The 16,793-nt window shown below is 48.8% G+C and overlaps 1 protein-coding gene across 5 annotated transcripts in view; it reads right to left on the reverse strand.

The window, feature by feature from the left end:
- The window catches only part of LOC140426635 (galectin-8-like), a 58,434-nt gene that overhangs the window by 6,772 nt on the left and 34,869 nt on the right, over positions 1-16,793 (reverse strand). For 4 of the 5 annotated variants that reach the window (XM_072511707.1, XM_072511698.1, XM_072511688.1 and 1 more), the window contains 5 exons: positions 15,812-15,931; positions 15,146-15,202; positions 15,029-15,055; positions 13,414-13,502; positions 12,410-12,575 (listed from right to left, as the gene is read on the reverse strand). In XM_072511707.1, coding sequence (XP_072367808.1) covers positions 12,410-12,575; positions 13,414-13,502; positions 15,029-15,055; positions 15,146-15,202; positions 15,812-15,931 — 459 coding nt within the window. The remainder of the gene's footprint in view (positions 1-12,409; positions 12,576-13,413; positions 13,503-15,028; positions 15,056-15,145; positions 15,203-15,811; positions 15,932-16,793) is intronic. The other variant, XM_072511726.1, reaches the window with a different exon arrangement.

Raw genomic sequence — 16,793 nt, forward strand, 5'->3', positions numbered from 1 at the left:
CATCTCTCGGTAAATCTCTGACACCTTGCCCTCTCCGACCCACACCCCTGAAAGCACCCTGTCCTGTATCCCCTGTGTAGGGAGCAATGGAAATTCCCTCACCTGTTGTCTAGTAAATGCCCTCACCTGCATATATCTCAAGAAATTTCCCCGGGGCAACTTATACTTTTCCTCCAATGCTCCCAAGCTCGCAAAAGTCCCATCTATAAATAAATCTCCCACCCTCCTAATTCCCAACTGGAACCAGCTCTGAAATCCTCCATCCATTCTTCCTGGGGCGAACCTATGGTTGTTCCTGATTGGGGACCCCACCAGGGCTCCCCGCACCCCTCTCTGTCGCCTCCACTGTCCCCAGATATTCAATGTTGCCGCCACCACCGGGTTCGTGGTAAACTTTTTAGGTGAGATCGGTAGCGGCGCCGTCACCAGCGCCTCTAAACTCGTCCCTTTACAGGACTTTCTCTCCAGTCTTTCCCACGCCGCTCCCTCACCCTCCATCATCCATTTACGTATCATTGCCACATTGGCGGCCCAATAGTAATCGCCCAAGTTCGGTAGTGCCAATCCTCCTCTGTCCCTACTACGCTGAAGGAACCCCCTCCTTACTCTCGGAACTTTCCCTGCCCACACGAAGCTCGTGATGCTCCTGTCTATTTTATTAAAAAAGGTCTTAGTGATTAGTATAGGGAGACATTGAAATACAAATAAGAACCTCGGGAGGACCATCATCTTAATTGCTTGCACCCTGCCCGCCAGCGATAGAGGCTGCATGTCCCACCTCTTGAAGTCCTCCTCCATTTGTTCTACCAACCGTGTCAGATTAAGTCTGTGCAAGGTTCCCCAGCTCCTAGCGATCTGAATCCCCAGGTATCGGAAGTTTCTTTCCACTTTCCTTAGAGGCAAGCCTTCTATCTCTCTACTCTGGTCCCCTGGATGTATCACAAATAATTCACTCTTCCCCATGTTTAGCCTATACCCCGAGAAATCCCCGAACCCCCTCAAAATTCGCATAACCTCTATCATTCCCCCCGCTGGGTCCGACACGTATAACAATAGGTCATCCGCATATAACGAGACTCGGTGTTCTTCTCCCCCTCTAATCACCCCTCTCCATTTCCTGGAGTCTCTCAACGCCATGGCCAGAGGTTCAATTGCCAACGCGAACAACAATGGAGACAGCGGGCATCCCTGTCTTGTTCCCCTATATAGTCGGAAATACTCCGATCTATGTCGACCTGTAACTACGCTTGCCGTTGGAGCCCCATAAAGAAGTCTAACCCAGCTAATAAACCCGTTCCCAAACCCAAACCTCCTTAACACTTCCCATAAATACTCCCACTCCACCCTATCAAATGCCTTCTCTGCGTCCATTGCCGCCACTATCTCTGCCTCCCCCTCCACTGGGGGCATCATTATCACCCCTAATAGTCGTCGCACGTTAACATTCAGTTGTCTCCCTTTTACGAACCCTGTCTGGTCTTCGTGCACCACCCCCGGGACACAGTCCTCTATCCTCGATGCCAGTACCTTTGCCAACAATTTGGCGTCCACGTTCAACAATGAAATGGGTCTGTAGGACCCGCACTGCAACGGATCTTTATCCCTCTTCAAAATTAACGATATTGTCGCCTCCGACATCGTCGGGGGTAGAGTCCCCCCTTTCCTGGCCTCATTGAACGTCCTCACCATCAACGGGGCCAACAAGTCCACATATTTTCTGTAATACTCCACCGGGAACCCGTCTGGTCCTGGGGCCTTCCCTGCTTGCATGCTTCCCAGTCCCTTAATAACCTCGTCCACCCCAATCGGTGCCCCCAGGCCTACCACCCCCCGCTCCTCCACTTTCGGGAACCTCAATTGGTCCAGGAACTGCCGCATCCCCTCCTCTCCCTCTGGGGGTTGAGACCTATACAGTTCCTCATAGAAGGTCTTGAACACCTCATTTATCTTTCCTGCCCTTCGCACCGTGTCTCCCCTTTCGTCTCTAATTCCTCCTATCTCCCTCGCTGCTGCCCTCTTTCGCAATTGATGAGCCAACAGGCGACTCGCCTTTTCCCCATATTCATACCTCCTCCCCTGTGCCTTCCTCCACAGTACCTCCGCCTTTCTGGTGGTCAGAAGGTCAAATTCCGTCTGGAGTCGTCTCCTCTCCCTGTACAATTCCTCCTCCGGGGTCTCTGCAAATTCCCTATCCACCCTTAAAATCTCCCCCAGTAATCTTTCCCTTTCCTTGGCCTCTGTTTTCCTTTTGTGGGCCCCAATGGAGATCAGCTCTCCTCTGACCACCGCTTTTAGTGCTTCCCAGACCACTCCCACAGGGACCTCGCCGTCGTCATTGACCTCCAGATATCTCTCAATACACCCCCGCACTCTTGCACACACTCCCTCATCCGCCATCAGTCCCACATCTAATCGCCAGAGTGTTCTCTGCTCCCTTTCCTCTCCTAATTCCAGGTCCACCCAATGTGGGGCATGATCCGAAACCGCTATGGCTGAGTACTCAGCTTCTTCCACCCTAGAGATCAACGACCTTCCCAAAACAAAAAAATCTATCCGGGAGTACACTTTATGGACATGGGAGAAGAAGGAAAACTCCCTAGCCCTAGGTCTAAGAAATCGCCATGGATCCACTCCCCCCATTTGGTCCATAAACCCCTTAAGTACCTTGGCCGCTGCCGGCCTTCTTCCGGTCCTTGAGCTGGATCTATCTAGCCCCGGGTCCAGCACCGTATTAAAGTCCCCTCCTAAAATCAAGTTTCCTACCTCCAGGTCCGGTATACGCCCCAGCATCCGTCTCATAAATCCCGCATCGTCCCAGTTTGGGACATACACGTTAACCAACACGACCTCCATTCCCTCCAGCCTGCCACTCACCATTACATATCTACCTCCGCTATCTGCTACGGTGTTCTTTGCTTCAAATGCGACCTGTTTCCCCACCAAAATGGCCACCCCTCTATTCTTTGCGTCCAGTCCTGAGTGGAACACCTGTCCCACCCATCCTTTCCTTAGCCTAACTTGGTCCGCCACCTTTAGGTGCGTCTCTTGGAGCATAACCACGTCTGCCCTTAGTCCTTTCAAATGCGCGAGCACTCTGGCCCTTTTTATCGGTCCGTTCAGGCCTCTCACGTTCCACGTGATCAGCGTCACTAGGGGGCTACCTGCCCCCCTCCCGTGTCGACTAGCCATTACCTTCTCTAGGCCAGTCCCATATCCCGCCTCCGCGCTCCCGCTCGCTCCCCCAGCGTCGCACACCATCCCCGCCCACCCACTCTTTAGCCATTTCCTTTTGGATTTCCGCAGCAGCAACCCAGTTGTCCCCCCCCCCTTCCCCCTCCCTCCTCCCCTCCCCGCTAGATCTCTTTCTAGCAGGATTGCTCCCCCCATATTACTTCCGTAAGTCAGCTGACTTCAACTGACCCCGGCTACTCCTGCTCACTCCTCGACCCCCCCCCATGTGGGGAACTCCCATCCGCCTTGCGCCTGTCTTCCCGCCTTATTCTTTCTGGTGCGGGAACATCCCTTTACCTGACCCGCCTCTTATGGCACAGCTCCCTTTCCCCTCCCCCTCCCCATTCTCCAACTATGTCCCGTCTTTCCCCCCTCACCGGCGCCCACATTTCCCCAATGTCTCCCCCCTTCCCTGTTTACTTCTCAATTAACTTCCACCGTAACATTAACAATAACATTTCCTGCAGCATCAGTCCCTCAGTTCCGATCCAATTTCTCTTCTTTGATGAAGGTCCATACTTCCTCCGCCGTCTCGAAATAATGGTGTCTCTCCTGATACGTGACCCATAGTCTTGCCGGCTGCAGCATCCCGAACTTCACCTTCCTTTTATGCAACACCTCTTTGGCTCGGTTGAAGCTCGCCCTCCTTCTCGCCACCTCCGCACTCCAATCCTGGTATACCCGTACCACTGCATTCTCCCATCTGCTACTCCGCACCTTTTTAGCCCATCTCAGGACCTCTTCTCTATCCTTAAGGCGGTAAAATCGCACGATTATCGCCCTGGGTGGTTCTCCCGCTTTTGGTCTTCTCGCCGGAATCCGATTTGCCCACTCCACCTCCAAGGGGCCCGTAGGGGCCTCAGCACCCATCAGTGAGCTCAGCATCGTACTTGCGTACGCTCCACAGTCCACTCCTTCCACACCCTCAGGGAGACCCAGTATCCGAAGGTTCTTCCTTCGCGCTCCGTTTTCTAGGGCTTCGATCCTTTCAGTACACTTTTTATGAAGTGCCTCGTGCGTCTGTGTCTTAACCGCCAGGCCCAGGATCTCGTCCTCAATATCTGTCACCTTCTGCTCCACCACACGGAGCTCTGTCTCCTGGGTCTTTAATGTCTCCTTGAGCCCCTCAATTGCCTGTAGCAACGGGGTCAGCACCTCCCTCTTCAGCAGCTCCACGCACCGTCTCACAATTTCATGCTCAGGCCCCCATGTCGCCTGCGCTTTCTCCGCCGCCATCTTGTACTTCTCTCTTTCTGACCCTTTGGTCGACGATTCCTCGCGCTGCAGCCTCCGCCGCCGGTTTTTTCCTCCTTCGTTTGGGGGGGACTCCCTTCTCACACGCCCCACACCGGGTTGCGTCGTCAAAATTCCCCGTTGGGGCTCTTAAAAGAGCCCGAAGGTCCGTCGGAGCTGGAGCCGCCGAAGCGTGCGGCTAGCTAGGCATCACCGCAACCGGAAGTCCCTTCAGTGGCCTTGATGAGGTCTTTTCACAGTTGTTCCCTCTGCTGCTAGAATTCACTTTTGATACAGGCCCTCAGGTCAGCTTGCAGCTTTAAGCTTGCCCTTCCCCCGCCTGCATGCTGGAAGAGGCCCTGTTTATCCTGCAGTTGCAGCCAAATCTTTTACTGTTTCTGCGTGTGTCTGGCAACCAAGAGACATACCCTTCCTGGGGGACACTGTCGGGGGAATATTGCCGCCTTCTTCCCACACCGGGAAATGTCAAACAAATGCCGTGGGGGCCCTGTAAAAGAGCCCAAAAGTCCGTTCCAAGCAGGAGCTGCCGAATATGCGACCTAGCTCTGCATAGCCGCACCCGGAAGTCCTAAAATCCTGTTCTGCGTGTCAGATAAACCAAAATATGGCACCACCAGCACCACTCCAACCGTGGGAGTGCCTGACCATCCTAGGTCTAGACTCCATGTAGACTTTGAGGAGTCTTTTATGGGTCATATGTTTTTAGTCATCATGGATGTTCATTCTAAGTGGTTAGAAGTACACATTATGAGCAACATTACAGCTTCCATTACAATAGCGAAGCTACGCCAAGTTTTTGCAACTCATAGCTTACCAGATTCTCTGGTTTCTGATCATGAGACAACGTTTACGAGTGATGTGTTACAACAAGTTTGTGCAAAGAAATGGAATGCGTCATGTGTGCACTGCTCCTTTACATCCAGTGTTGAATGGTTTAACAGAGCAAGCTGTACAGACACTGCAAGAAGGACGGAAGAGAATGGCGGGTAGTACTTTGGGAATTAAGCTCTGGCGGTCCTTGTTCCGGTATTGTATCACACCACAAACGACAACAGGACTGTCATATAGTGATGGGTAGGAAGTCGAAGTCTCACCTGGATCTGCTACATCTAGAGGTCAAAGCGAGAGAGGGAAGGAGACAGGAAAAGGAGAGGCATGACTGCCATGTTAAAGTGAGGCATTTCAATCCAGTTGACTATGTTTATGCAAAGAATTTTAACAGTAACCAACGATGGCTGCCTGGAGTTATTCTGAACCAATGTGGTCCAGTATCTGTAGTCGTAAAACAAACTAATAGCAGAGTAACTTGCAGACACAACGATCACGCTCATCTACGCTAACAACTAAGTTTCCGGATCACATGGCAGTGGGAAATGTTGCTGTGTAAATTTGACAGGAAGTGATTCCTGTCATTCTGGGTCATCCAGTGGACTCTACGCCAGTCATTCACAAACAGCCAATCTACTCCCACAAGTCCAGCTCAACTGAGCCAAACGTCACCACAGTCTATTAAGTCACCAATGGTTCTACATAGATCACAGCAGAGTGGCAAAGTTCCTGAAAGACTGACGTATAATTGAGCCGGGGGGGGGGGGGGGGGGGGGGGGGGGAGGGTTATAGCAAGCATCTTCCTATTTGATTATATGTATGACGTCTTCAGACTTCCGGGTGCAGCGATGACCAGCTGAGTCGCACGTTTCGGCAGCTCCCTGTGAAACGGACTTTTGGGCTCTTGATAGGAGCCCCAACGGCAATTTTGACGGCTAAAAACACTGTGCGGTAAACCAGAAGGGAATCCCCCCTGGATACGGATGGAAAAAGGAGGAGAGAGTGGCCAGATTGCAGTGGATCCTTTAGAACAGCGGCAAGGAAGGCAAGCAAAAACCAAGATGGCGTCGGAAGGTGGCAGTTTAACATGGGGCCCTGAACAACAAGAGTTCTTGAAATGCTGTGTGGAAGAGATCAAAAAGGAAATGAAGAAAGAGCTGTTGGCCCCGATACTACAGGCGATCGAAGGGCTAAAGGAGGAACAAAAGACCCAGGAGTGGGAGCTTCGGGTCGTGAAGGCAAAGGCAGCCGAGAATGAGGACGATATACAGGGCCTGGTGGTGAAGACGGAGACGCAGGAGGCACATCAGAAACGATGTGTGGAAAGGTTGGAGGCACTGGAAAACAACGCAAGGAGGAACAACCTGAGGATTCTTGGTCTTCCTGAAGGTGTGGAGGGAGCGGACGTCGGGGCATATGTGAGCACGATGCTGCACTCGTTAATGGGAGCGGAGGCCCCGGCGGGTCCGTTGGAGGTGGAGGGAGCATACCGAGTGATGGCGCGAGGACCGAGAGCAGGAGAAATTCCCAGAGCCATAGTGGTGAGATTCCTCCGTTTTAAGGATAGAGAAATGGTCCTTAGATGGGCGAAGAAAACTCGGAGCAGTAAATGGGAGAACGCGGTGATCCGCGTTTATCAAGACTGGAGTGCGGAGGTGGCGAGAAGGAGGGCGAGCTTTAATCGGGCCAAGGCGGTGCTTCATAAAAAGAAGATAAAATTTGGAATGCTGCAACCGGCAAGACTGTGGGTCACATATCGAGGGAGGCACCACTACTTTGAGACGGCGGATGAAGCGTGGACTTTTATTGTGGAAGAAAAACTGGAATGAGCGGGTTATTAAAAAGAACGTTCGAACAAAGTGGTGGGGCGAATGTGGGGGGCAAAGAGGGGTTTTATGTACTAATCCTGCGATGTGGTAACTTTTCTCTCTCCCACAGGTGGTGATGGGGGGAGGAGGGGAGGTGGAGGAGATGGGGCGTTGGCCATTGGGGGCGGGGCCAAGGGAGAAGCGCGGGCTTGGTTCCCGCGCTATGATAATCATGACGGGAATAGAGAAGCAGGAAGGAGGGGGCGTCGCACGGTGCAAGCCGAGGTCACGGGGGGAAGCCGAGGTCAGCCAGAGTTTGCTGGCTTCTGGGAGCAACATGGGGGGAGTAATTACGCTAGCGGGGGATCTAGCGGGGGGGGGTGGGAGGGGGGAATTACTGGGTTGCTGCTGCTGGGGAGAGGGGGGAGCTGGTATGGGAGAGGATGGGCGGGGGGGCACCGCCTGGGGGAGATACAGCTGCGTGGGAACCGGGTGAGGAGCTGGAAAAAGGTGATGGCTAATCGACAAGGGGGGGGGGTAGGAAGCCCCCCAACTCGGCTGATCACGTGGAACGTGAGAGGGCTGAACGGGCCGATAAAGAGGGCACGGGTACTCGCACACCTTAAGAAACTTAAGGCAGATGTGGTTATGTTACAGGAAACGCACCTGAAACTGATAGACCAGGTTAGGCTACGCAAAGGATGGGTGGGGCAGGTGTTCCATTCGGGGCTAGATGCGAAAACAGGGGGGTGGCTATATTAGTGGGGAAGCGGGTAATGTTCGAGGCAAAGACTATAGTGGCGGATAACGGGGGCAGATACGTGATGGTGAGTGGCAAACTACAGGGGGAGACGGTGGTTTTGGTAAACGTATATGCCCCGAACTGGGATGATGCCAATTTTATGAGGCGGATGCTAGGACGCATTCCGGACCTAGAGATGGGAAAGCTGATAATGGGGGGAGATTTTAATACGGTGTTGGAACCAGGGCTGGATAGGTCGAAGTCCAGGACTGGAAGGAGGCCGGCAGCAGCCAAGGTACTTAAAGATTTTATGGAGCAGATGGGAGGTGTAGACCCGTGGAGATTTAGCAGACCTAGGAGTAAGGAGTTCTCGTTTTTCTCCTATGTCCATAAAGTCTACTCGCGAATAGACTTTTTTGTGCTGGGTAGGGCATTGATCCCGAAGGTGAGGGGAACGGAGTATACGGCTATAGCCATTTCGGATCACGCTCCACACTGGGTGGACTTGGAGATAGGGGAGGAAACAGGAGGGCGCCCACGCTGGAGAATGGACATGGGACTAATGGCAGATGAGGGGGTGTGTCTAAGGGTGAGGGGGTGCATTGAAAAGTACTTGGAACTCAATGATAATGGGGAGGTCCAGGTGGGAGTGGTCTGGGAGGCGTTGAAGGCGGTGGTTAGAGGGGAGCTGATATCAATAAGGGCACATAAAGGGAAGCAGGAGAGTAAGGAACGGGAGCGGTTGCTGCAAGAACTTTTGAGGGTGGACAGACAATATGCGGTAGCACCGGAGGAGGGACTGTACAGGGAAAGGCAAAGGCTACATGTAGAATTTGACTTGCTGACTACAGGCACTGCAGAGGCACAATGGAGGAAGGCACAGGGTGTACAGTACGAATATGGGGAGAAGGCGAGCAGGTTGCTGGCACACCAATTGAGGAAAAGGGGAGCAGCGAGGGAAATAGGGGGAGTGAGGGATGAGGAAGGAGAGATGGAGCGGGGAGCGGAGAGAGTGAATGGAGTGTTCAAGACATTTTATAAAAAATTATATGAAGCTCAACCCCCGGATGGGAGGGAGAGAATGATGGGCTTCTTGGATTGGCTAGAATTTCCCAAGGTGGAAGAGTAGGAAAGGGTGGGACTGGGAGCACAGATCGAGGTAGAAGAAGTGGTGAAAGGAATTAGGAGCATGCAGGCGGGAAAGGCCCCGGGACCGGATGGATTCCCAGTCGAATTCTATAGAAAATATGTGGACTTGCTCGCCCCGGTACTGACGAGGACCTTTAATGAGGCAAAGGAAAGGGGACAACTGCCCCCGACTATGTCTGAAGCAACGATATCGCTTCTCTTAAAGAAGGAAAAGGACCCGCTACAATGCGGGTCCTATAGACCTATTTCCCTCCTAAATGTAGATGCCAAGGTCCTGGCCAAGGTAATGGCAATGAGAATAGAGGAATGTGTCCCGGGGGTGGTCCACGAGGACCAAACTGGGTTTGTGAAGGGGAGACAGCTGAACACGAATATACGGAGGTTGTTAGGGGTAATGATGATGGCCCCACCAGAGGGAGAAACGGAGATAGTAGTGGCGATGGATGCCGAGAAAGCATTTGATAGAGTGGAGTGGGATTATTTGTGGGAGGTGTTGAGGAGATTTGGTTTTGGAGAGGGGTATGTTAGATGGGTGCAGCTGTTGTATAGGGCCCCAGTGGCGAGCGTGGTCACGAATGGACGGGGATCTGCATATTTTCGGCTCCATAGAGGGACAAGGCAGGGATGCCCTCTGTCCCCATTATTGTTTGCACTGGCGATTGAGCCCCTGGCGATAGCGTTGAGGGGTTCCAAGAAGTGGAGGGGAGTACTTAGGGGAGGAGAAGAGCACCGGGTATCTTTGTATGCGGACGATTTGCTACTATACGTGGCGGACCCGGCGGAGGAGATGCCAGAAATAATGCGGATACTTGGGGAGTTTGGGGATTTTTCAGGGTATAAATTGAACATGGGGAAAAGTGAGTTGTTTGTGGTGCATCCAGGGGAGCAGAGTAGAGAAATAGAGGACCTACCGTTGAGGAAGGTAACAAGGGACTTTCGTTAACTGGGGATCCAGATAGCTAAGAATTGGGGCACATTGCATAGGTTAAATTTAACGCGGTTGGTGGAACAGATGGAGGAGGATTTCAAGAGATGGGATATGGTATCCCTGTCAATGGCAGGGAGGGTGCAGGCGGTTAAGATGGTGGTCTTCCCGAGATTCCTCTTTGTGTTTCAGTGCCTCCCGGTGGTGATCACGAAGGCTTTTTTTAAAAGGATTGAAAAGAGCATCATGGGTTTTGTGTGGGCCGGGAAGACCCCGAGAGTGAGGAAGGGATTCTTACAGCGTAGCAGGGATAGGGGGGGGGCTGGCACTACCGAGCCTAAGTGAGTATTATTGGGCAGCTAATATTTCAATGGTGAGTAAGTGGATGGGAGAGGAGGAGGGAGCGGCGTGGAAGAGATTAGAGAGGGCGTCCTGTAGGGGGACTAGCCTACAGGCTATGGTGACAGCCCCATTGCCGTTCTCACCGAGGAACTACACCACAAGCCCGGTGGTGGTGGCTACACTGAAGATTTGGGGACAGTGGAGACGGCATAGGGGAAAGACTGGAGCCTTGGGGGGGTCCCCGATAAGAAACAACCATAGGTTTGCCCCGGGGGGAATGGATGGGGGATATGGAATGTGGCAAAGAGCAGGAATAACGCAACTGAAAGATCTGTTTGTGGATGGGAAGTTCGCGAGTCTGGGAGCGCTGACCGAGAAATATGGGTTGCCCCAAGGGAATGCATTCAGGTATATGCAACTGAGGGCTTTTGCGAGGCAACAGGTGAGGGAATTCCCGCAGCTCCCGACACAAGAGGTGCAGGACAGAGTGATCTCAAAGACATGGGTGGGGGATGGTAAGGTGTCAGATATATATAGGGAAATGAGGGACGAAGGGGAGACTATGGTAGATGAACTGAAAGGGAAATGGGAAGAAGAGCTGGGGGAGGAGATCGAGGAGGGGCTGTGGGCAGATGCCCTAAGCAGGGTAAACTCGTCGTCCTCGTGTGCCAGGCTAAGCCTGATTCAGTTTAAGGTATTACACAGGGCACATATGACTGGAGCACGGCTCAGTAAATTTTTTGGGGTGGAGGATAGGTGTGCGAGGTGCTCGAGAAGCCCAGCGAATCATACCCATATGTTTTGGTCATGCCCGGCACTACAGGGGTTTTGGATGGGGGTGACAAAGGTGCTTTCAAAAGTAGTAGGAGTCTGGGTCGAACCAAGCTGGGGGTTGGCTATATTTGGGGTTGCACAAGAGCCGGGAGTGCAGGAGGCGAGAGAGGCCGATGTTTTGGCCTTTGCGTCCCTAGTAGCCCGGCGCAGGATATTGCTAATGTGGAAAGAAGCCAAGCCCCCGGGGGTGGAGACCTGGATAAATGACATGGCGGGATTTATAAAGCTAGAGCGGATTAAGTTCGTCCTAAGGGGGTCGGCTCAAGGGTTCACCAGGCGGTGGCAACCGTTCGTCAAATACCTCGCAGAAAGACGGAATGGGAAAAAGAAGGCAGCAGCAGCAGCCCAGGATCGGGGGGGGGGGGGGGGGGGGGGGGGGGGGGGGGGGGGGGGGGGGAAGAGGAGGAACCAGAAGGACTCTCAGGGTTGTTAATATATACTGTATAGTATGTATAGGTCGTTGCTACAGATAATTATATATTGGACTGTTAAATTATATTTTTGGAGAGTGTTACTTGTGACAAGGCAGTTGCCAATTAGGGCTAGTTTTCATTTTTGTTATTTATTATTTATTCATTTTTTGTTTATAAAATAGGTCATTGTTATTTGTGTTGTTATAATATTGTGTAAAGGATGCACAATGTACTGTGTTGGTTGACCAAAAATTTTCAATAAAATATTTAATTAAAAAAAAAATGTATGACGTCTTCAGCAAGTGTGAGCATATGCAACTAAGTCATTGGTAGCGCCGGTTTTCAGCATTGCCACAAGAAGCTTGTGTATAGTTGTGTATAACTACTGCTAGTTTCGGAATCCATGCTGTACTGTTATTTCAATATTTTTATAAGTAAAAAACATTGAATTTTCACAAAGTGTTTATCTACTTTTTCGTGGACAAGTTACCACTAACACACTGTAATCAAGGTGCTATTTAAAAAATGTTTTTCCCCCTCACGTTTTCCTCTCTTAGAATTACTTAAATCATCAGAAAGCCCAAAGACAATTTGGTTATCATGTAAAATGTATGGTCAACGCCATTTAACTGTGGATCTAGTTTGGCTTTAAATTTAAGCACCGTATGTAAAATGCTTTTTGTCCAGGTCAGGACACGGAGCTCAAACAAAAGTATTAGATAGATTGACATTAACTTTTCAAAGGCTTCAGCATAAACAGTTGTTCTTTACCCTTGGCGATGCGGTGATCAAAGGATTAAAAATTAAATCTTTGATTTAAATATTAAATTTGAGTAATGTTGACGTGGAGATCTACGATTCATATTCCGACTACACAATGTACCTCAAAGTATGCCTCTGCGTTAAAAGGAAAATATTCTATTTTCTTCTCCTCTTCACCCCAGCTTTGATAGAGGAATGTGTTTCGAATAAAAACTCTCTCTTTGAAACGAGATGACAAATGCAATGGAACGTCAGTAGAATCACTCACACGGAGATTAATAGAAAACCTGAAAGAGATTTACATTTACAATACAGATTTTTTTTCTCTTCAGTATTTACCTCTATTGCCAGTACCTTGGGTTCAGATATCATTAAATTAAACAATGGACATGAATTCTTTTTATATTTATCGCAGAACCCAAGATCAAGACCGTATGACAAAGGATCTATCCGAAATATTGAATGGAAGGAAAGACAAGGGACGCAATTCTCCATCTGTTCTCCGGTCCGGCTGCAGTGAATGGAGTTTTGGCTGAGCACCAAATTCTCCATCCTCACTGGCAGCGGTGGTGGGACGAACCTGGATCGCAGAAACCCAGCCAATATTTAATCATCTTACAGTTCTGCAAGAGTCAAATGGATCTCCCTTAATATTGGAAATATAGTTTCAGAACCTTAAAGATACGAAGCAACTGACGGTTTCGTACAAATATCATTACTTAAAATTTAAATGTCAAGTTGGTTAATGGTGCCAGAAGGTGCGTAAATTATTGTAACGAAGGTACTGTGCCGGTGACAGTCTGCTTTCATTACAGTTGCACAATGTCCCACCAAATGTCACAACTGCATTTTCTTTTGCAACTTTATTTGACGTTTTACAAACTTTCGAACATAACTAAAGTCGAACATCAATTTCTGACTCAGCTCTTTTTCATATTATTTATTACATGCACACACATGTGCTATCTAATGGAGATGCACTGCTTTGACAGAGGATTGCTTATCACATTTCTTGCGTGTCATGGAAGACAATTGTTGGACCGCGACTCAAAATTTAATGAGTTCCACAGTGCACTCCAAGAGATAAAATGCATAGATCGTTTCAGAAATCTAATATTAAATTACCTGTCTGGATTCTTATTGACTCTGCCTTGAACAGTGATTATCCGACCAGGGCTCAATCCATCCTTAATTTTACCCATATAAGGGGTGGCCTGAAAAGTAAAAGATCTTCCAATTGTTAAAAACCTGGAGCAATTACCATATAGATTCCAGACTAGGATTTCCAGTCCCATTCTATAAGTTTCCTGCCCATTCTGGCCTGTAATGTGTTCTAACAGCGCGCTCCACCAGGAGATTGCCTATTTTTCGTCAAAACCTAGCCAAGTCACTTGAGGCAGATTTTCACACATTCACCAGTAGCAATGCCTACCCACGTGACTTTTATTGTGTTCTCCAACAGTTTCTTAACTGAATACTGGGTACAGGCTTAATTCCAAGTCTTGCAATCCACTGTTGGCAGGCAGGAGGAAGGATGTTAGTAACTGGATGGAAAAGGTACCCGAGGTCGTGCCCCAAAAGTGCAGCCAAGTGCAACCCTCCCTCCCCACAACCTCCATCCAAGGCTCCCTAGCTGCTACATGCAAACAATCCCTGGTGCAAGAAACACAGCAAGTGCTAGGAGGCATTCCAGAGATGTTGGAAACACTGGTCAGGCTGACCGCAACTGATAAGCCAATCGGTTCTTGTTTCAACACAAAACACCACAGCATTTGACTATATTACTGAAACAAAGCCACTTACAAGTCAGAGCGGAGATCAGAATGTAGGACTCTCCAATCATAGAAAAAGATGGAGTAATTGATATGGGACCATCCATATTAAAAACACTTTGCCTGCATTTTGAGAGCTGTGTAACACTTGAGAATATTTATTTTGAGTGCAACTGGTGTTATAACTTGCTTCAAGTCTCTCCCGTTCAATCACTGATCGTTCCTGACTGGCAATCTGCTCCTTCTTAACTGGTCTTCCCTTCGCTCCTCACCCCCCTCAGTAGTCTCCCCATACAGCAACTTTCATGCTATGAGAAACAGAAGAGAAATGAAGGAGGGTTGAGGGGAAGAAAAAGAGGGGAAATAAAAAGGAGAAACAATGAACAGTCAGGCAAAAACAGATTGAAGGGAGCGAGGGGGAATACCTTGATACGCCTTGACCAGCAACCACCCACCCCCGCAACGACGCCAACATCCACCGTCCTCCGAAATCATAATTTTTGCTCGATAGTTTGACAAAACGACTTTTGAAAGTGAAATTGAAAATATTCTTTTGGAGTTTGCATTGGCTCAGGAGAGATTTCAATCATATTCTTCGCGAATATCCCATGCAGTTTTAAATCTGCTGCCTAAAAGAAGTTAAATATCGTACAGGTGGGAAAAAGTAAACAGCAAGAAATGAAAGGAAAAAGTGGGGACAGGTAAGGCGGAGGTGGGGGGGGGGGGGCTGCAAACGAGATCTGCTACTGAGAAATGTAACCTTTGGAGATGCTTTATTGTGTTTGGATATTGCGGTATTATATGTTTTTATTCTACTGCTTTATCAATTTATAACTAGAGGCATACCATTTGTTTTCTTAGCAACTGAGAAAGGAGTGGGATGGGAACATGCTCTTACAAAGTTTCAGAGCTGATGAATTGAAGCATCATTTTCTAAAAATGGTCCAAACAAATGATTATGCACTTACCAGTTGAGTCTTGCTCTGCTTTGTGTGCTGAAATTCCAACAAACATCAATCAGTCAAGTTGTAATAACTTTTACGGCAGAAGAAAGAGACTTTGAAAGGATAATTGCTCAGACTTACAGTCCCAATTGCATCAATCTTCTTTATTGGTAGGTTCGAATATGGATTCTCCTGCTCCTAAAGACACAGTTAGGACAGAAAATGTGGCATGGTTTTTGGAACAGTTAGAGCATTGAGCATCTTCAACAGTGAAATCCACTATCCTAGATCCCAATGATTAGGAATAAACAGTAATATAATGGGTATGACCTCAGCACTAGTATGTACATTATTTGTTGTTGGGTTGGTGTGGTTTCAAAGACCACCAGCTACAAACAGGCAACATTTATTTTCACCTACTGATGCACGATCAATGACCACTAAAGCGAGGTTGTAGTCCAACTGAAGGCTTTAATAAGCTAGATGTTTCCCCCAGCAGCTCAGGTACAGAATGAGGGCTGCTGGGGCGGCACGGGTTCTTATACCCTGCCTATCAGGGCGGAGCTATTATACACTCTAGCCAATAGAAAGCATACAGTTTCCACCAATGGTGCTTTAGCCTATCAGGTACCGTAATACTTATAATACCACACCTACTTACAAATTATAATCTCCTACTAGCATCAGACCATGCTTGCTTTCCTTCTGCTTTCACTCAGCATTACATTTGTTTCAAAAGACAATTCTAAACTCCTTAAAATCACTCAGAATACGTCAATACAAATTGCATATTTACTCCTTACTTACAGAGCTGCTCAAGAAGCAAATTGTTTGAATTTGGACTCCACCAAAAATTCCAAGTGTGTCAACTCTATCCACACTTATTCTATGCTGGTAGTCCAGGAAATGTTTTCCATTAACTGCAACCTAGTGGATAAATAAATAAATATCGACAGAGCAGATTAGTATAGGTCAAGGATAGTGACATGCAACAGCCAGAAACACAGAAATCACGCCAATCAGCCCATTTAGTGTCAGCATAACTCTCTACATGAGCAAATAGGTCTGATCACATTTACTTGCCCCATTCCCTTCGATCCTTCATCCAAATTAACCTCGAACTTTAAACAAAGTGAACAAAGGCACAATAAGTGCTGGAAGAGAAATCTACCTCTTATCACCTAATTTTAAAAATCCTCTCTGTAATTAACCTCCACCTAAAGCCCTACGTTCTAGATTCTTCTGCCACAAGAAACAATCTGTTCTAGTTTTGCTTTCTCATTGTTTCATTAACTTCCATCATTTTTATCCATTACCAGCATTGTTAAAGACCCAAGTTTTTCATCTTCTATTATACACCAGGCAACTACCAACTAAATTTGTGTTGCATCCCCCTCTCTGAAGTCCCAATATCTGCACAAACTGAGGTCTTAAGAGTTCATGGAGGCTCATCATTACTTTGTGTCTTTTATACAGTGATGCGCAATCAATTACTCTCGAGACAAGGTGAGTCATAACGAATAGGCTTTAATCAGCTGGAACTGTTCCCCAGCAGCTTCGATACAGAAAGTGAAGGCTGCTGGGATGGCATTGGTTCTTATACTCCGCCTCTCAGGGCAGAGCTATGTACATCAGCCAATGGTAGACTCCTGGGTCTAGCCAATGATCATCCACCTCTCAGGTACCGCAATACCTGGCATTACCACATTCACCCCGTTAAAAAAAAGCCCGGCGTGGTGATTGCCAGCGTTAATGTCGCCTTTCGCATGGTAGGACCAGGTATGGAGGT

Source organism: Scyliorhinus torazame, chromosome 1 (assembly GCF_047496885.1).
Source record: "Scyliorhinus torazame isolate Kashiwa2021f chromosome 1, sScyTor2.1, whole genome shotgun sequence".
In the NCBI taxonomy this organism is placed as follows: domain Eukaryota; kingdom Metazoa; phylum Chordata; class Chondrichthyes; order Carcharhiniformes; family Scyliorhinidae; genus Scyliorhinus; species Scyliorhinus torazame.